Raw genomic sequence first — 21282 nt, forward strand, 5'->3', positions numbered from 1 at the left:
ACAAAAACCTTATCTCTTATTTCTCCTAGCAGCCCTGGATGTCACCCTGTTCTCCTTAGTTCACACAATCCCTGTCTATTTTTCAGCAATTCCTTTCCATTCTCGATCCAGACTTCCTCCTACATGACTCAGGTTTTTGATCCTCTATTGCTCATCTGTTAGGAGAAGTTCCATGGGGATGAGGTGATGGGAAAATCTTTCTGCACAAGCATGCTTGTGCTAGCCTTGTAATAGAAGCAAGCTCACATTTCTACAATAAAAACAATATAGTAATAAAGACATTAGGTCATTTTGCATATCAGAAATTCATTCTTCTCTCATAGTTCAAGAACATTCATCAAGATTTTGTCTTCCCAGGCGGGTGAAGACAATCTTCTCTTTTTTGCCTGATGCTACCAATTAAACACTTTTTAAAAAAAGAATTGAGCAATGTAAATCCTTGCCATTCTTTTCCAAGGACAAAGGTGGCTGCCTGGCCCTGGAAGTCTGATATCATTACTCTGCCTATCCCAAGCTGCTCTCTGATTAAATGCCTGTTACTGTGGGTCATTGGGTCAAGTAAAAGTGGGATGGAAGAAGAGGAGGAAACAGACGTGCCATATTTATTAGCACATGCATCAAAATAATTTAATCTTTTAAAAAAAACCCTAACACAGCTAGTTTTATAACATCTCTCCACATTCTTGCAACAGAGTAGAGCACTAACATTCTGTTCAATGTATGTGCCTATTTTATTACATTCAAGGCATAATCCTATGTAGAGAATGTTGATTGCATAGGCATTCTATTCAATCAATCAATCAATCAATCTGTATATTGCACCACCCCAAGACCATGACAAAAAGCTATAAAATTTATAGAACAGAATCTAGGCATGTCTATTCAGAAATGAATCCCGATGGATATATGGTCACTGACATGGGATACATCTACACTGAAGAATGAATGCAGTTTGGCACCAATTGAACTGCTATAGCTCAGTGCTGTGGAATTCTGGACATTGTGGCTTAGGGAGGCACAAGCACTCTGATAAAGCTAAAGACCTTGTAAAACTACTACTCCCATGATTCCATAGCACTGAGCCTGGCAATTAAAGTGCTGCATTTCTACAATGTATAGATTAAGATTACTAGATTAGAAACAACAGATGTTTTATTCCCAGATTTGAACCCAGTTTCCTATGCAAACTCTTACTCTCAAAAACTTATAATTCCTTTAATCACAAAGTTGGAAGAGACCACAAGGGTCATCCAGTCCAACCCTCTGCCAGAATCAAAGCACACCCAACAGATGACCTCTGGTTAAAACCCTCCAGAAAAAGAAACCCGAGCATGATCTGAGGCAGCACCAAGGCCTAAACTTTGGGAATCTGCATTTATGATTAAAGCAATTTAAGTGCTTCTCAATATGTAGTTTAATTAACAAAACAGTAGCACTTGGAGAAACTTGGACAACATGTTTAACCAACTTGATCCATTCCCTTGACCCATTAGGCCCCTGTTGTCTAATCTCTCCCAATAAAAATCCCTTATAGACACATCCTTAGGAACATTCTGTCAAAAGCTAATAAAATGGAAATACATCCTAAGACTAAAATCTTTAGCAAGTCTAGTTTCTTACCTGGTTTACACTGGTGACACCTCCTTCCCTGACGGCGAGGCAGGCAAACACACTTTCCATTGATTTGGTCACAAAAAGTTCCTGGCAATGTCCCCAGAGGATCACAGTTGCAAATGTCACAACCAAGAAGATTTTGAGCTGTGAGATTGTACATATGAGGCATACATTGACTGCACTGAAGGCCAATGACACTAGCTTTGCAATGGCATTGTCCAGTCGATTTGTCACACAGCACAGAGCCATTTACAGTGCCAGTCTTGTCACAGTTACATGGCACACAGGCTAAGGAATCATTTAGCTGTACTCTGTAGTGTCCATCCAAACAATCGATGCACTGCCTTTCCCCAAAGTTTGGCTTGCAGACACACTGCCCTGTTTTAGGATTGCATGCTGTACCAGCAATGGATCCACCAATATGACAGTCACAAGTTTTACAGCCAAAAGGATCCAGCCCATAAAAACCATCAGTGCAAGTGTCACAGTAAAGTCCTCCAACATCTTTCTTGCAAGTGCACTGACCAGTAGAAGGGTTACAGAAACCGTTCACAGAACCATGGATATTACACTGGCAATGGACACAACCATCTTTCTTCATATTTAGGAGATGTTTATATCCAAAGTTACAGTGTTCGCATTTGAGACCTGAACAGAAAAATGATATTATTAAAAATGCTGCAGAGAGGAATAACTTCTGTCAAAACCAGAACCTATGCTTTACTGTAGGGGATCTTTGAATTGGAAAGAAGGAAACCATATGACCTGTAGACCAACCCTAGTTGGAAAAAAATGCACACAACTTTCTTCTCATCCTTCCCTAAGAAACACATCACAAATATATCCTCCAAAACTACTTTAGTATAGTCACCAAGCCATGACACATGATGCCATAAACCCAAACAAAATTGGAGTTACTGACGGTGAACTGTTGACCATTTTTCAATGGCATAACAAATGCATGTCTATTTTTCTGTTTAGCTTGAAATACAGGTTGAGCATCTGGAAATCCAAAATTCAGAATACTCCAAAATTATCCTCATGGGTAAATTATCCTCATTGGTGACAACTTTGCTTTCTGATGGTTCAGTATACACAAATTTTGTTTTGGTACAAAATCATTTCCAAGATTGTATAATATTACCTTCAGGCTATGTATATAACATGTATATGAAACATAAATGAATGTTATGTTTAGACATAGCTCCCATTTTCAGAATATCTGTGTGTGTGTGTGTGTGTGTACACACACACACATATACACACACACATACATTTATACACATACACACATACATACAAGCAACACAGGTATTCCAAAATCTGAATAGATAGATAAATAAATAGATCTGAAATCCAAACACTTCTGATCTCAAGCATTTTGAATAAGGGACACTCCGCCTGTATTTTAATTTTTTTTAATTAAAGAGCTGTAAAATATACTTAAGAAAAAAGTAATTAAAAGTGGATCAGATGGTTCTCTGATACACTGCATTGTTATATATACAGTGGACCATTGGTATCCGCTGGTGTTTGGTTCCAAGATGCCCTATGGATGCCAAAATTCATAGATGCTCAAGTCCATTATATATGAATGAACAGTAAAATTGTATACCTTATTTAAAATGGCAAACTTGAAGTTTGCTTTTTGGATTTTGTTGGAGGAAGAGGAGAATACTTTCAAGCTATGGATGGTTGAAACCATGGATATAAAATCTGTAGCTATGGGAGGTGATTGTATATCTTACATTGGTAATGTTCATGATTTCACTGGTAGGAAAGCAATTTGCTTTCCCACCCCCAGCATGGGAGTGGGGAAGCGCTTTATTTATTTATTTATTTACAGTATTTATATTCTTCCCTTATCACCTCGACGGGGACTCAGGGTGGATCACAATGTGACAGGGTGGATCACAATGTGGCAAACATTCAATGCCATATGACATACAGAAAGAGACAGAGACGAAAATACAGAGACAATTTAACATTTTCCAGCTTCCGGCTTCATGAGGGTATGCTTGATTTCAGCACCAAGTCTTTGATAGATTACTTCCTCATTCCTTTCTGCATGCAGCTGGACGATTTTTATGGTGTTGTAAATTAGTTAAATTAGCCTCTCCGCATAAGTGGTACCTAAATTTCCTACTTGATATATGCAACTATATTTCGGGTTGCTTAGGTCAACAACAGGCTGGGCTATTTTTAATGGTTGGGCGCTCAATCCGACACAAGCTGGCTTTGAACTCAGTCAGTAGCTTTGCTTCCTTCCAGTGAAGGGAGAGACAAATAGTCCCAGCCGGGACTTGTTGTGGGCAGGGCGAGCCAGGGAGTGCTTCCCCCCCCCCCCCCAGGGCATTTTTTACAAAGATGCCGACCCACCCACCCGTCTCCTTTACAGTGTACTTAAAAGGGTTGCTTTCAGGGGAGGGGTAGGAATTCCCTCCCCCTACAATGTTTATGCATTCCCTCCCCCACTGCCTCAATTATATTACATAACAAATGCAAGTGTAAGTTCAAATCCAAGTTCAAGATCAAGGGCAAGTTTGAGTTTATGTTCATGCCCTTAAATTTTGTTGGTAGATCACACAGAGATTGAATGGTAACATTTAATAAAGTTTCCCATAGTTAACCCACATTGTTTTGTTGTCTCATGATTTCACTGGTAGGAGAGCAAATTGTATATCTAACACTGGTAAGGGAATGCATTATGTATTTCTCCAGTGTTGCAATAGAAGAATTCTATTCTGCACTAGAATAAATCCATTGAATCAATGGAATTTTGACATGTTGACACTTATGTAAGTACCATACATTTTATAGGATCTTTCCTTGTGACAAACAATTACATGGATGTATTCTGGATAGTGAAAACTAGACTGCTAGAAACTAATCTTCTACATTTTTTCTAATATTAAACATATCAATGTGTATTAACACATCTTCCTAAATATTCAAAATGTTTTGTTTAAATGTTCCAAAATAAAATGATTCTACTCTTGAAATCAAAATAGTTTTCTGTGTACTCTGTTTTTGTGGAATGTAGGCATGATTTATATGTTACTTTTAAGTAACAAATACATGTTTTATACAGTAAAATTCTTACAATCCTGCCATCCTTTTAACTACGCTATAAAACAATACAGAGACCCCACATTTTAAAAAAACAAAAACTTACATAAGCACACAAGTATAAAACCTGCTATGTTGAAAGAACAAACCCCAAACAGTAGAAAATGCATTATATATGGATAAAAGCTAGAGAACTCCAACAGAAGGCAAGTTCCTTTAGCAGTGATGAATGGCTCACCTAAGGCATATCATTTAATTTCAATAAGGAAAATAAAAAAGGACCACTATTGCCGCAAATTTTAAAAATAACTGTATTGTTAACAAGAATTATGACTCATTTTGAACTATTAAAATTGGTCTACATGGATTCATATCATATCAATTTTAAAAATATGCGCAGTGCTTATTTGAATATGCCATACAGGTAATCTATTCCTAACGATACCGAGAAAGGCCTACAGGGCATCACATTCAATCTTAACAAGTACAGGGGAGTTAGCACGCTTGGCATTTAATTCACATTCCTCTCTCTTTTTTTATTCCAGATGAATGACCTACTTTAATAAAATTATTGGTGCTAATGTATTTTACTGGTGATAGGATCATTAGTAAGATTTAACAGTTGTGCTAACTCTTAACAGCTCACGCTTCATAACATTGCAGCACTTAGTTACATTTTCTGTTATCAAGCTTGTTTAAACAGTCTCAATGACAATGGACTCTAAGGTTACTTGTACCACCAGTTGTTTTGTAAGTCAGCATGTATTTAAAATAGATGCAGATCCTGCATGTATAACATTTTGATATACTGTGGGTGTTTATTTTGATGGTGAAGACTAGCATTCTTGTTTTTCGTACATGGTTAGTAGAAAGGGGGCTTGTAAGAAAAGATGGAGAAAGCATCCGGACAAATTCCTGGAGGTAGAAGCACAATTATGGGATTCTCTCCTCAAAGAAGCTTACCTGCGACTTTCATTGTGGCCTTTTCAGTGCCAAAAGAATAATGATAATAATAAAACTTTATATACCATCCTATCTCCCCAAAGGGACAACAAAAATCAGCAAACATTCACTGCCATACAACAAACATAAGTGAATACCCATCCCACCCAAATTCCAAAACAAATTCACATTTATACCAAAAATAAGAATCATTAAAACAGATGATAGCATATAAAATTTACATCTTTTTAAAGAACGTCTTTTTTACATTCCCCAGGTCTTTAAGTAGCATGCTTTCAGTATATTGATGATCTTAGCATTAAATTCTCCTTGCCTCCACTAGTTTTTAGGCTGGTTTCCACTAAAGTTCTGCTCTTATGTGGCTTAATTTGGTAAAATATATGCCAGTTTTATTTATATTGGCCAGACTTCTCTATCATAGTATGTTATACCTATCCTAGCCCCATACGCTGCAACTATCCCAATTTAGCAGGGGTAATTCCAATTAATCTGTAATCTCAGTTTTTCAGATGTTTTGAGAGTGATCCCATTTCTCTTCCTTTCTGACACTTCCATCCTTTGTCTTCAACTTACTTCAGTTGCTGTAAACTAAAATCAAAAGCTCCTCCACCAGTGGAAATATGTAATGGGAATTGCATTCTTTTTTTTCCGCAAGGTTGCTATGACATTTGCAGTTTAATGGGATGGGATAACATTAAACTTCAGCAGAATTATGAAATGTAATTCATAATAATGTATTTGTGTTTCTACTTGCTTATGTTATGGGAATGCTTATTGTCTGACATTTGTCTCTATGAAAATCTTTGGTTTGTTCACTTTAACTCAACACTTTTGAAATTTAGACTTTGTTTGTTTGTTTTTGCTATCCAACAAAATATCAGATACAAAATATCTTGTATGCCAAATAAGTCAGTAATGTACATGAACAAGGTTATGCTTAATATAATTAGTGAAGCAGCAATGAAAGCCTAAGACGCTTCCAGGTCATTCCCATGCCAGACATCATTTCATCTCCTAGTTTTGACACTTCACAATCAATGCAACTGAATTGACACTTAATGACACTGTCTTTATCCATTTCCAATTGCCAGAAGGCCTGCCATGCAAAAACTTTCCTGCTGACTTTTCTTTAAATTGCCAGTTGGGTGAATGGGGCCAAGTATTTCTATCAATGCTCAAATCAATCAGATGCAGCCTGAACTGGATTTTAGGGTAAGATAGTTGGCCCAGAATGTAGCAAAGAAAGATACCAATTCCAGAAGAGAATACATTTGTAAGCCCGTCTGTCTCTGCCCCCAGCAAAAGTGTCATTTTTCTGGGAAGGATGCAAACAAGGCTTTCCCTTAGAGTTACAAAAGACAACATGTGTGTGTTGTGGGGGGGGGGGGCAGTTATTACATTAATATTCTGCCTATGCAGAAGGAGCTACACTGGGGGGGGTTGCTTGTTTGTGTTTAGATTGTGTGTTCAACTTGTCAACTCTGCCTGAAACATTCTATAGTTTAGTCCATGATAAATGTTCTCACTTCATTTTGTTAAATAATATGATCTGGTCCAGTTATATGAAAAGAAATGAAATGTATAAAAATCAAATGGTGTTTCTCCATAGGATTTCTGTTTACAACACTCCTAATCTAGGACTTTCCATACACATGGAAAACAATTTGGGACAGTTTAACTTATTTAGTATCAATATATGCCATGCATTGTTCTTCAATAAAATCTTGACAACTGAAGAACATTTATTTATCGTACTTAAATAACATATTTGAGGCATATACAGTTTTCACTCAGAATTCCTTTCATCAAGGCATTTTCCTCGCATAATATTGCCATACATCAATATTTCAAAGGGCATTATATGCACTGTATATTTTGGGTGCTTGATAAATTTTGTTCTTACATCGATGTGGCTCCCCCCAGATGTGTTGGAAGTAATAAATTGCTATAATCAAATCTAATTTCTGGAAAATACCAGTGGGAAAAGCAAACAAAAAAGCACGTCTTGTTTAAAAAAATGATAAATAACACTGAAGGTAGTAGTTTGTTATAATCAACTTGGCACTGAATTACAAAATTAAAATTATGTGGCCCTTGATAACTAACCCTAGCAATGTATAAGATCTGTAGAATTATGTTGACATTTTGCATTTCACAGGAGCAGTTCAAAGAATTATAATAGAAAAAAAATGGAAAAGATTTATCACAGAAGACCTTGTAGCAGAGAATATTTTTGAGAAGGAAAAAATCCATTTATTTCGGTCTGCTAAGAAAACTGACATATCAACTGTTTGCTTAGAACTCATTAAGTTTATAACATCATGAAAGAGTGCCATTTTCCTGAAAGAAACATTTGTGGCAGCAGTAAGCAAATTATTCTATTTCTATCTTTTATTATGATGATAGAATATATGAAGTGGAAGGTGATGCTATATCTATGACTGCAGAAAAATAAAAAACGGATTAACAGAATTATTAAGTGAATAATGATATACTGCTAAATCAGGTGTACACAATTCCTCATTAAAAAGAAAGACAGGTTCACTCCTTTCTGGGGGGGGACATCTTCCATCTAGCATTTTATTTCTAGAGGAAAGAAATAAAATCTGGCTTAAAGTCCTGTCTTGCACCTACCAATAACATTTTCCTTGCATTTGCACTGGCCTGAATTTTGGTGACAGGTAATATCTCCATCGACTGTCCCAGAGGTATTGCAGTTACATGGGCTGCAGCCATCAGGGGCTGACTGCTGTAGATTGTAGAATCCTTTTTGGCACTGATTGCACTGTTTGCCAGACACATGTCTCTTACAATTACACTGGCCTCCAATCTAGAAAGGTACAAAAAGAAAAAAAAAAGCTGAGGAACGATGAACATATCTTCCCCACCCGCCTCATCCCGGCGCCCTGATAGAGACTCATTAGCAACATGGGTGGGTTGACAGGTTAGAAAACCTTTAAGTGGAAACAGGGACAAAACAGTTCTCTTGAGAATACACCTTGCTAGTGGTTTTTGCTCAAGTAGTTAACTCACAGTAAGGGGAAACTGCAGAAATGATGGGGATGCAAATCCATTAGTATTGCTTAATGAGGAAAGGGAAGTCAGGACTGGGGGTAAACATTAATGAGCTAGGACATATATGGTCAGTCTGCAGAATGCATGAGACATGATTTCCTATGGTTTTCTATGTGACCCACTACTACACATAGAATCATAGAATCAGAGAGTTGAAAGACATCACTAGGGCCATCTATCCCAACCTCATTCTGCCTTGCAGGAACATAGAATCAAAGCATCCTGACGATGGCCATCTTTAAAAGCTCCAGAGGAGGAGACTCTACTACACTCTGAACCAGCATATTCCACTGCTGAACAGCTCTTACCATCAAAAGGTTCATCCGAATGTTTAGGTGGAAGTTTTTTCCTGTAATTTGAATCCGTTGCTCCATGTCCTAATCTCCAGTATAACAAACTTGTCCCCTCCTCAATGTGACATCCTTTCCAACTCAGACATAGCTATCATGTCCCCTCACAGCCTTCTTTTCTCAAAGCTAAACATACTAAACTCCCCAAGCCATTCCTCAAACCACTCCCATTATCGTTACACTATTGAAATTCTCCCATGGCACAGATGCCACACAATTTTGTTGTATGAAAGCATCAGGTGAGTCCTTCTGAAACATCATCCAATCCAGCACCACAGCTGTTCAGCATGCCATCAGAAGCCTGATCTAAGTAGAGAGGGCAAGGTTCAGGGGATTTTACTCAGCAAAGTGGAACTCCTGACATCTGTGTTATGAACTCTTAAAAGAGTTGGTTTCATTAAGGAAGGAAATATTTGGAGAGAGTTATCTCACTATACAATAGAACTCTGCCACCTCAGCAGATGATTGGTACTAAGGAGAGAAGAGGTGAACTCAGTAGGGTCGTCCCTCCACATTTATTGGTTTGACTTCGGGGGATTTAATAATTCATAGATTTGATGACAATGTTTTCTTTAGATATCTCTAAGTCCACCCCACAACTCTTTTGTCAACTTCTGTCAAAGGCTGAACAAAAAAATCAAGATGGAGAACCTAGAAATTCTGAGAAAGGGGTTCCCTCAGGTGAAGAAAAAAGTGGGTTCTTAATTCACATTTTTTTTCTCTTTTGTGGGGAGTCCTACACCTCTTACCCAGGAGGATGTTGAGGGTTGATGCTATTTTCCAATGGAGAGCACTGAAATAAAAATTACATACAAGTACAGAATATCAATGAGTATTCTTCTTTCAAGTAATAGGAGAAAATTGATGGGGCAAATGTTCTTGGAAATTCTTATATTTCAAGCTATAGTTACAGGGAGAATGGAGGTGTTAAAATGTCCCAGTGACATTTTTTCTTATTCTGCACTTTATGTTGTCAATTCCTTCAAACATCTGCAAAAAGTTACTTCCATCCTATTTTTAAAAACCTGAGAAAATAGTCACAAATGACAGATATGCATCTCTTGTTTATTCTAGTTTTTTTTTTTTTCGGCATTCCCTCAGTGAAGTGTATTGTGATGTAGGCTGTAAGGTCTGCATGTTGAGTGGTTTCAAGTTGAAGAGTGGAGAAGCTAAAGTCATTCTTTCATTCATTTCTCTCCATTTTAACAAGGAAGGACAATTTGCTTGGATTTTAAATACTATGCCTTAATAGTGTTGTCATATATGTATGTATGAACCTGTGTGTGCCTGTGTGTGCATGCACAAGAGAGAGAAGGAGAGAGCCATGAGCTATACTTCTGTGTTACTTTCTACCGTATAGATGAAAGATAGATGATAAATAGTCGATAGATGATAGATAGATAGATAGATAGATGATAGATAGATAGATAGATAGATAGAGATAGAGCAAGAGGACCTGTGCCAAAACTTTGCAGAATAGGAGAAAATGAAGCATTCTGTACTACTCTGTACTACTCTATGTCTATTCTAAGTTAGTAAGAGAGAAAATACCACTTATACACTCAAACACAAACATAACATTCATTGTTTGAAATGGCGGTACTATAACACAGGAAAGGAAGGGAAAAGACATGCAAACTTTTATTTTAGTCAGTTTTAAAACTGTGGGCATGATCTGGACTTAACTACATCTAATGTATGTGTGCAATCATATACCAAGGTTAAGATGGATTTACTTTGGAGTAAAAATGAATAGAACTGCACAGTATGTCTGTACTGTGGTAATGTTACTTAACATTACCTTTTCAGCAAGAGTATTCTGAAACAAAAGACAGAAATATCAAATGGCTCTATAATGGCAAAAGACACACTTTCCTTGAACCACACATTTTATATTTTCTTTTTTAAAAAATCTAGAGGATAAATCTCACATTATTGTTCTTTTCCAGAATTCTGTATCTTCGTTTAGCCTAAATGACATATAACTGGTTCTATATAGAAAAGCATTGATGAACTGCTAGGAATGGTAAATTATGCAGAGAAAGTGTATTCTGGCCCATTTTTAACACATTTCCTTGAAAATTATCCTTGTGACGTGACAATTAATTTTCATGAGCCGGGGCCTTATTCCTTATGATTCCATCTTTCTTGGGTCAGCCTTGGAAACACTTCCTTCAATAATGCCTTTCTATTTCATGTAATTCATTTCAACCCATTCTCCCCAGCCTTATTAATCTATTTTTTAATGCCTCTTAATCATTTCGCTCTACCTTGCTCCTATTGCAACAGTCTATTGATGCCTTATTGAGCTGTACAGTCCAACCCATTTTTCCTTATTTTCTTTTTATATGAACTTGGTTTTGGACTCATTTCTCAACCTTATACATTGCCACCTTTCCAACTATTCAAAAAACAAAAACAAAAACTCAGCTCAAAGTGAAATAATGTAGTGCAGATTAACTGCCATTGAAAAGAAGAACTCTTAAAATGGCATTTAAACACCCGGGGGGGGGGGGGGTGTTTCTTATTTCATTTTGTGATCTTTGAATTTTTCCAGGAATTTTAACAAGTTTTACAGTTTATGGGTTTGGCCAGGAAAGAGTTGCTATGAGAAACACAAAATCAGATCCTGTACTTTGTGCTACCATTACTATATAAATAATTACATTGCTGTAGGATTTCACTTTGCTTTTTACAAGCCTAACCCCAAGGTGGCAACAAGCTCTTCAATGGCAAAAGATATCAAATCTTGCTTTGCTCACACAGCCTCTTGAAGGATCAAAGCTACCAATAAAAGACTGTCCCCAGTGAGCATAAAAACAAACACAAAATGACAGAAAAAGTCACAAAATGTTAACGGGTAGAGGGATTTTTCATCATTGCACCGATAAAGAAACTTCAGACTCTAGGAAGAATACAATAAGTGAATCAGTTTTAGACTGAAGCAGCTCCCAGGCATAGAATCCTTTTCTTCCCCTATATGGACTTTTGAAACAAATGAATCAATTAGTATATGCTTTTTATTTCCAAATTAAATTCAGATATTAACATAATTGGTACTTCTCTCAAAAACCCCACCTTTTTTTCAAATATGTTTATGAGAGAAACAATTTGCTTTCCTACCAATGAAATCCAGAGTTTAGAGGTAGGACACAAGTAGGAGGGAAAGACTCACCTCTGCAAACAACAAAGAACAGGGTAGAAGGCTGGTTTCTCAATAGGTGGTTTCTCAGTCTGGATGGGTGGAATTTAGTTAGTTCTAGATGAGATGCAAATTAGTTTGCATTCTTAGTGAACAGGTATATAGTTTAGAGGTGACACTGGATCCAGGAGTTTCTCTTAAAGTACAAGTGACCTGTATGGCATTGAGTGACTACTACCCATTTCAGCGGATCGTCCTGCTCTCAGCCTATCTGGACAAAGAATCCCTTACTGTGTTGGGCAATGGTCTTCTGCCTAATCAGGAATGTGACAACCATCATTCTTAACATATTTTGGCTAGTCTTACGCACAAGCATTTTTCCTGAGCACAATTCGAAGCGTTGATTTTGACCTATAAAGCTTTGTATACTTCAAGACCTCAGTATCTTATGGACCATTTTTTCAAATGTGAACTTACTTGAACCTCAAAACCAATATTTGAGACCCTTCTATGTCTCACTTAAAAATATTTCGAAGGTACAGATAAGAAAATTAGCTTTTTGGAGATGGGGGGCAGTCATGGAATCCTCTTTCTATGGATATCTAGTTCAACTTTATCATCTTATCCATTCTAGTTATTTTCCTGGGCACTTGGGTAATTTTAATAGACTGGTTTGGGTGCCCCTGTTCACATGTCATAAGGAGAGATATAGCAAAAGTAGGAAAAGGATGGAGCCTCGGTGGCGAAGTATGTTAAAGCATTAAGCTGCTGAACTTGCAGACCGAAAGGTCCCAGGTTCAAACCCCAGGAGTGGTGTGAGCTGCCGCTGTTAGCTCCACCTTCTGCCAACCTAGCAATTCGAAAACATGCCAATGTGAGTAGATCAATAGGTACCGCTCTGGTAACGGCGCTCCATGCAGTCATGCCGGCCACATGACCTTGGAGGTGTCTATGGACAACGCTGGCTCTTCGGCTTAGAAATGGAGATGAGCACCAACCCCCAGAGTCGGTCACAACTGGACTTAACGTCAGGGGAAACCTTTACCTTTACCTTTAGGAAAAGGATATAATACAAAGCCTGACCAAATCATATCAATAAGACTTGTGAGAAAACCTATCAATGTAATTTTAATACAAGTTGCTTATAGTATCATTTGGCATTCCTCCCTGATAATATTCCTGGCTTAACTGTGTCTTCTTAAACATTTAAAATCTTTTTCTTCAAGGAACCATTCAATATCTAGGGATGAACCACATCATCTGATTTACTTTTTTAAAGCATTGGTAAATGTGTATCTCTACCATTCTAGTTGTGTTTTGGTTGTGCCTCAGGACAAAATGAATCAGAAATCCAGATGAAACAAATTACTCATAGTAGACATTTTAAAGTCTATGTATTTTCTCCATCCTAAGTTTGGGGAAAAAATTAGATTTGTTTCACTTTTATGAAATTTTGTCAAACTTACCTTATCACAGAGTTGGTTACTGTTTATGGTGCCTACTGTGTTGCACTCACAAGGTTTGCAGACATCCACAGCTGAGAGATCTGCATCGATATGTCGAAAGAAGAAATCCTTACACAATTCACAGTTTCTTCCTGAATGAAGCAAAGGTTATGCATTATAGTTTCCAATTCATTAAAATTAGCTGTATAATTCAAAATTAAAGACTATTCCTTTGAGAGAATTCTATAATTTTCAGGACGTCCATTTTAATGCACCTTTCATCTCTACCTGCCAATTTAGTGATCCAGAGCATATGAAACAATGAACCTGTTACAAACTGTGTTTTACTCCATTAAACTTCCATCTGTTACATAACACAACACTCATATAAAGCTATTCTGCTTGAAGATCTATTCTCTACTTTTAAAAAAGAAGTTATTCTCAAACATTAAACTTTCCATACTGGCCTTAAAAAGTAAAGCCAAGAACATGAAAGTAAGCATCAAAAATATCACCCTAGTATGTGCCATGAAGTTATAAATTTGGCAGATATACTTTGTGTTTTATATTTTAGAGTAAGGAATAATAAAATAAAATAAAATAAAATAAAATAATATAACAATTAGTTATGTGACACAGGAAAGCAGAGTATCTTTGAAAGCATAGGAAAAAACATTGCTTCTGCTACACCTTGCAGGAATCCTACCACTTAAAAGGAACTGTGGTTGCCAAGGCAGGAGAAACTATGGCAAACATATCATAGATTCTCTGCCATATTGTCCATTTCTGAGCTACTATTTTGACATGGCCTGGGCAAAAATTGGCTGCTGAATTCAGGACCAGTCCAGAAATGTTCCCGACTGATCCACATGCACCCTCCCAAACCTGCTATGGTAGCAGGTTTGGATCTACATCAGTCCCCCTGGACTCTCACCTCACCTTCTATGTCAGAATCAACACTCTCTCTGACATAAGCAGAGGTGTGAGTGTGATCAGGAAGACGTTGGGGGACAATCTTCACACCATTTTCCTGCTCCTGTGGGTGACTCTGCTGATGTCAGCATAGGGAACTTGTCAAAGCCAGAACTCACACAGAACACTGTGGTTGGCTAAGAATGGCAATGGCATTGATACGAGTATGAGCGATCTCTTTTCCTCTGTGCTGATGCACACAGAGAAAAGATTATGGTGGTAATTTCACATGTGGACAGTGGACTGATTCAAATTGGAGATCATCCTGCTATCCACACTGACCTGAAGCCACAGGATACTCTGGAGTTTTATACAAACTCTGGACCATCTCTCAATTTTTATTAAAGTGGGACAAAGCTGAATTAATCCAATTTAACCTGCAATAGTCACTGGAAGTGGAGAAAACTTGTGGGGACAGGTAGGCTGAATTAAGGTTTTAATGCTTGTGTAGATCAGCTCAATATTAATGTCCATTGCAACCCCAGCTTTAGAGCACAACTTGGCAAATTTTAAATAGATTGGAATACTAATTTAAATGCTGAAGCCACTCATAGTTGAAAAGTTATATAGTGATGCCGTGGGACCAAATTGGGGATGACTTCAGTGTATAATTATTTTCATTCTTCTCAAAAGCAACATTTTAAGTTTGGCTTTAAAATAAATACATCCATGTGTTGGCAGTAGTTATTGATGGCTGGAAGAACTGCTGCCAATGCATGGCCAGAGCCGGCCCAAAGTAATTTTGAAGTGTAGGCGAACAGAATTTTGGCGCCCCCCACAAAAAAAAAATCACTAAAAAGTAAAAGCGTTGGATAAGTAAAAATGTTGGATAATAAGGAGGGATTAAAGAAAAGCCTAAATAAAGAACAACACTCTGAAAACAGGGGAAATCCAGACAGGAAACCATCAGGGCCAGCTAATACCTCCCAACCAAGGATGCCCCCAGGGAGGAAGCAGCCAGGCTTTGAATCTGCAAGGCCATTAAATGCTAATCAAACTGGCCAATTGCAACATTCGCACTAGCCTCAAACAGACAAGAGCTCTTTCTCCCACCCTGGACTTTCCAAAGATATATAAACCCCACTTACCTAGCTTCCAACAGACCTCACAACCTCTGAGGATGCCTGCCATAGGTGTGGCCTGGCCCCAGAGGCAGGCCTGGCTCCGGAGGTGGCCACAGGCCCCGAAGGCGAGCGGGCCCAGGCCGAAGCTGAGAGGAGGTGGAGGTGCGTGCCTGGGTGCGTGAGCATGCTTCGGTCTGAAAACATGGCTATGTGCCCAGGCTTTCGAAGATTAAATGAGAAAGACGACCCGGACTGATTTACGGCTACAGCACAAGGATTTTGGATGAACGGATTTTAATCATATGTTTTATATTTTTATATTGTTTTAATTGTTTTAATTGGATTTTCATTGCTATGTTTTAATTATGTGTAGGCGTCGAATTGTTGCCAATTGTGTACGCCGCCCTGAGTCCCTTTGGGTGAGAAGGGCGGGATATAAATGTTGGAAATAAATAAATATGCTGGCAAGACAGATTCTCAGAGGCAGCCAACAAAAGTGTCTGTACATCATGTGATGGCCTCTTTGGGACTCTGTTTTCCCAGCGTGCAGAGACAGTAAGAAAATGGGGGAAAGTTAAAGTGGGATAACATCATCAGGTATGGACCAACAGGAAGGAGATTTCACCTGAACTTCAGAAAAAAAAATCCTGATAGTAAGAGCCATTCAACAATGGAAAATGCTGCCTCAGAGTGTGGCGGAGTCTCCTTCTCTGGAGGCTTTAAGCAGAGGCTGGATGGCCATCTGTCAGGAGTGCTTTGATTGTGTGATCCTGCATGGCAGGTCTCTTCCAACTCTGTTATTCCATCTCACTGCTCAAAAAACTTCAATCACGTGCATGTTGAACTTAAACATATATATGCCACTGATATGATTCTATTAAATCTGAATTTTCAAATATATAAAAGTCACCCCTAGAACCTTGCACTTGTTTCTATAATACATACATTTTAAAAATATAAGTCCATTTCATTTACTGGGGCCCATAGAAATGTTAACTTCCTCACACTTCAGTCTCAAATGTAATGGTGCTCCTGAGTGAGCAGAAGAGCCAACCACAATGAATAGACAAGTATTTTGTTCTGTTGTGTTACTTACCTGTGGTGTTATGTTGACAGTCATCACAGACTCCACCACCACCTCTATAGTGTTCATTAGGGAAAGAATCCATTGTCCTATTGTAGTGACAGCTTGTTGCATGGCCATAACATTGACAAGGTTTGCAATTATAAGCATGAACCTGATCTCCTGGATGAAAAGGCTTGCCATTGTACAGTGGCCAACAGCGATCACACTAGAATAAAAGAGTATTATAAAGGCATTATTATATATGATATCTACATATGTACAAATACCTATACATAATAGTGTTAATTCCCCTAAGTAAATCTTCTATAAGGTTTAAACTACATTTCTATTCAAAGGAGAATCCCAGAACATTTTAGTGCATATCATATATCACTTTACATTGAAACTGTTGTCTTTTAGTGTTTTTTGAAGCAAACTTTGCCACACTCCAATTGTCATGCCCATCACTGTTTACCACTAGTTAAGCCCATTTTAGTTAGAGAGATTATTATTTTATGTACAGTTTCTGGATGATTTGTCTAGACCAGCGGTTCTCAACCTGGGGGCCCCAGATGTTTTTGGTCTTCAACTCCCAGAAAACCTAACAGCTGGTAAACTGGCTAGGATTTCTAGAAGTTGTAGGCCAAAAACATCTAGTGATCCCAGGTTGAGAACTACTGGTCTAGACAGCCTCTTTGCATTTGAAGCTTCTGTCGCCCTGCCCATTTAAGAATCCCCTCAGGGGCAGAGCCTCAGGCAAGGAACATCTGGTTTTTGGAAGAGTCAGCCTTTTCGTGACTGACAGGTGAAGAGAGAGGAAGGCTGGAAAATCTACAAATAGTCCAGTTGAAGCTGTATTCAAGTCCAGTCAGAGTTAAATATTGAGACCATCTTAGAGACAGTTGAACACCATGCAAGAAAGAGACAATAAGAAAAAAAATAAAGGTTCAAGAGCCTCTGTTCAGCCAGAATGGTGTCTGTCTCTCAAAGACTTTACCTCTCCTCATAAAGACTTTGTAGAGAGACCCGAGGAGAAAGTCTAAAATTCTTGCTAATTAATAAACTCTTGCTCGATTAAACTATATAGTCTCCAATCTGTTCCCAGCACAGCCAGTTCAGCTTCCAAGTAGTTAAGATAACATGGGGGCAGAATACCAATCTAAATCAGTGGTCAAACTATAACAATTATTTTCTGAAGGCAGGGGCATTGAACGTGTAGCCCCAGAAACTTGGCACAGTCCCAACTACAATAAACTGGTTGATGCCTGGTACTTGTTCATTCTCCATTCAGGCAGTGGATTCAATTAGTCTATTAAAATTAACCAATCAATTGAATTCCATTTTTTTTTAAAAAAAACTTTCTTTCATTGCTTGTATAAACACACAGTGCAGCCTAGTCCCCCCCCCCCCAGAATTATATATCTTCATGCCTTCTTTAGACAACTGTCATCATGTGTTGTTGAAGACTTTCATAGCCAGAATCACTATGTTTCTGTGAGTTTTTCAGACTGTATAGTCTTGTTCCAGTTGCATTATCCCCTGATGTTTTGCCTGCATCTGTGGCTGGCATCTTCAGAGGTTCTGTTGTCAACAGCATCTCTGAAAATGCCATCCACATATGCAGCTGAAACATCATGAGATAATGCTTCTGGAACATGGCAATGCAGCCCAAAAACTCACAGCAACCCAACTGTTGTCATCTGCATAATCATTAAAAGGAATGTACAAATGTTCTTACAATCAGCGGAGCTCGAACAGTGCTTCTGTATGGGATTTATACACACAACTCTATGATTTACAGTTTTACCAGATTTATATTTGGTAAATGGTAAAGCATCAAGTGAACGATTATTGTCTTAAGAACATATATCCAGTGCCTTACAGAAGTATTCAATCTAGTCCCATTGAGTTTTCCAAACTTTGTTGTGCTACAACCTAGAAATGAAATGGATCTAATTGGAATTGTTACTACTCAATGTACATAAAATGCTCATTTTTGTGAGCACAAGTAATATTTTTAACACATCACAACATTTAAGAAAACAATGACACATTGGCAATTGTTGGTGTCCTATCACTTCATGGACAGTAACACACCTTACGTAGATTCTAGTCCAACTCATTGCCTCCACAAATGCAATAAATAGTTCAATGGAATCAATCTATGTGCAGTTTAATGCCATATGATGTCAATTTTTAAAACTGTTTCTGAAAGGCCTCAGACTTTGTTAGAAATAATTTTTAAATGAACACCAAAGGATATCGGCTTGGAATAAAATAGTTCAGAAGCACCCATCTGGATTTGATTATTAAGAGAAAATCATAAATGATCAATATTCTCCTGTATTATTAAATCCATTATTACAAAATGGAAAGTAAATGGCTCAACCATGAATCTGCCTAGGGAAGGCCATTTACCAAAAAGTCAATGACCAGCTAAGGAGAGCATTACTGTGAATTTCCAACAAGAGGTCGACTCGCTTGTAATTCTGAAGAAACTGGAGAAATCTTCAACTGAAATGAGAAGAACTGTCATAGAACAATTATCTGATGTTGAAGAGTATCAGAATCTCAGGATGTGTAAAAAAGGATTTCATTTGCATGGGCAGTGATGACCAACCTCCCCACACCAGGAATCCATAAGAAAAGAGAAATACAATGGTTTGAAATAACCAAAGGTCACAACTTGTTTATTGGTTACAATGAAAACAGGGTTGGCAGCCATGAATAGGTCCTGGATCAGGATTCGGACAGCCCGATGCTGACCGATGCTGCTTCACAACATTAGGAATCCCTGGCAGTGAGCCGACCATTTCCAGCCTGAGACACCAGTACTGCCACACTCCTCCACCACCAAGGGAGATGGTACACAAATCAGATCCAGGCCCCATGCCACATGACCAAAAGTTATGACGAGAGAATATGCTAAGCGATAGAACAATAACTGCATACAATACAATTTCAGGGTAGGAGGGAGAGGACAGCTGAGAGATTACTGTCCCCCAGTGCTGGTCTGTCCTCGCTTTTTCTGCGCCAGTGGAACGAAGCAGGGCTCACACACAACCGATTAAGGTACAGGCTGGAACAAGCCCCTGATTGGCTGGCCGGCTGCCAGCCACCGCAACATCCCTACCTGGTAAGTCAGTCAGGGCATTTATGAAATAAATCCAATGGGTTTTCCCAGTAATATTTGTTTAGCTGTTTTTAAGGGGAAACAAGTTGTAAATCAACCTTCAGGAAACATTTTTGAGGGCCGGGAGTACTTTCAGTGCTTACCACTGGTAAATGATTTTTTTTTTGAGTTTTCTTATATTTAACTGTCTACTATTTTCCCAACATGTGGAAAAGTTAAAGCAAGATGAATGCTGAAGCAAGGCACTGAAACAAATTATCTTTGGAAAGTATAAATACTGCAAATCTGTTTTAAATACCATTATTTGCAATATTGCTGAACAAATGAATTTGTAGTTAGATTCAAGTTTACATGAGTGTCCTTCAGTAAAATATTTTTCTACTAATAGATCTCCGATTGATTGTGTGTGTGTGTGTATATGTGTGTGTGGTTTTCTTAGTGTTTAATTAGAGTGAAATAGAATTATTAAGTAGTAAACCATTCATTTCCAATTTACACAACTGCAAATATTAAGACTTAAAATGTTTATTTATTACAAGTCTCTGCAGTTATACTAAAGGTCACATTCACTAACTTTTGGTGTTTTGTTCAAGTCAGGAAAGAAGAAAGAATAAAATGCCTTGTAATGATCACTTCCATTATTCAGAAAGGAAGGCTAAATTATTCAAATAAATTGTCTCCTACAAATTATTCATTGAGCTTTGCTATTCTGGAACCATTTCTTAATTCCATGTTCCAGCTGAAACTTCAAGACAGGTTGGACAAGACAAAGCTTAGGTCCTTGAGCCTGGATAAACTTGGGAGATTTTTCTTCATAGAATCAATGCATTTTGGCCAATAGAAAGAAATGAAGATTTTGAGAGGTGTACACAATGTTATACATACGAACTTCCTCTGCCAGAATGGAAAAAGGGAAGGGGGGATGGAATGGGGAAAATGTGGTAGTATTTTTTAAAAAAATAATAACTAGTTTTGTTTTAGCATGAGTTTTTGTGGATATAAACTCCTTTCTTCAGCTATAATAGAGAGTGGTATAAAGAATGGGGTTGCATCTATATTGTTGATTTAATGCAGTTTGATGTCACATTTACTGCCATGGCTCAATGCTATGGAATTGTAACTGTTGTACTTTTATAAGCCCTCTAACCTTCTCAGCCAGAGTGCTTGTGTTCCACCAAACGGCAAAGTCTAGAATTCCATAGCATTGAGCTGTATCAGTTAAAGTGGTGTCAAACTGCATTAATTCTGCACCCGGGGGTGGCTGAAGCTATAAGCGAAATAAGCAATTGCATGTGGTGCCAAGTCCCCTAGGGGCGCCATTGAGGTGCCCCAGACAGGGAGGGAGGGAAGTATGCTTGTGTGTCTCATGCCTCTGCAGTCAGCACATGC

At 38.0% G+C, this 21282-nt stretch overlaps 1 protein-coding gene across 1 annotated transcript in view; it reads right to left on the minus strand.

Annotated features, from left to right (window-relative positions):
• The window catches only part of ush2a (usherin), a 617513-nt gene that overhangs the window by 507336 nt on the left and 88895 nt on the right, over positions 1 to 21282 (minus strand). Inside the window, exons 11-14 of the mRNA XM_003216022.4 lie at positions 16791 to 16986; positions 13680 to 13810; positions 8281 to 8476; positions 1621 to 2262 (exon numbers count right to left, since the gene is read on the minus strand). Of these exons, the coding sequence (XP_003216070.2) occupies positions 1621 to 2262; positions 8281 to 8476; positions 13680 to 13810; positions 16791 to 16986 (1165 nt within the window). The remainder of the gene's footprint in view (positions 1 to 1620; positions 2263 to 8280; positions 8477 to 13679; positions 13811 to 16790; positions 16987 to 21282) is intronic.

The sequence above is a fragment of the Anolis carolinensis genome, chromosome 1, assembly GCF_035594765.1.
Source record: "Anolis carolinensis isolate JA03-04 chromosome 1, rAnoCar3.1.pri, whole genome shotgun sequence".
Classification (NCBI taxonomy): domain Eukaryota; kingdom Metazoa; phylum Chordata; class Lepidosauria; order Squamata; family Dactyloidae; genus Anolis; species Anolis carolinensis.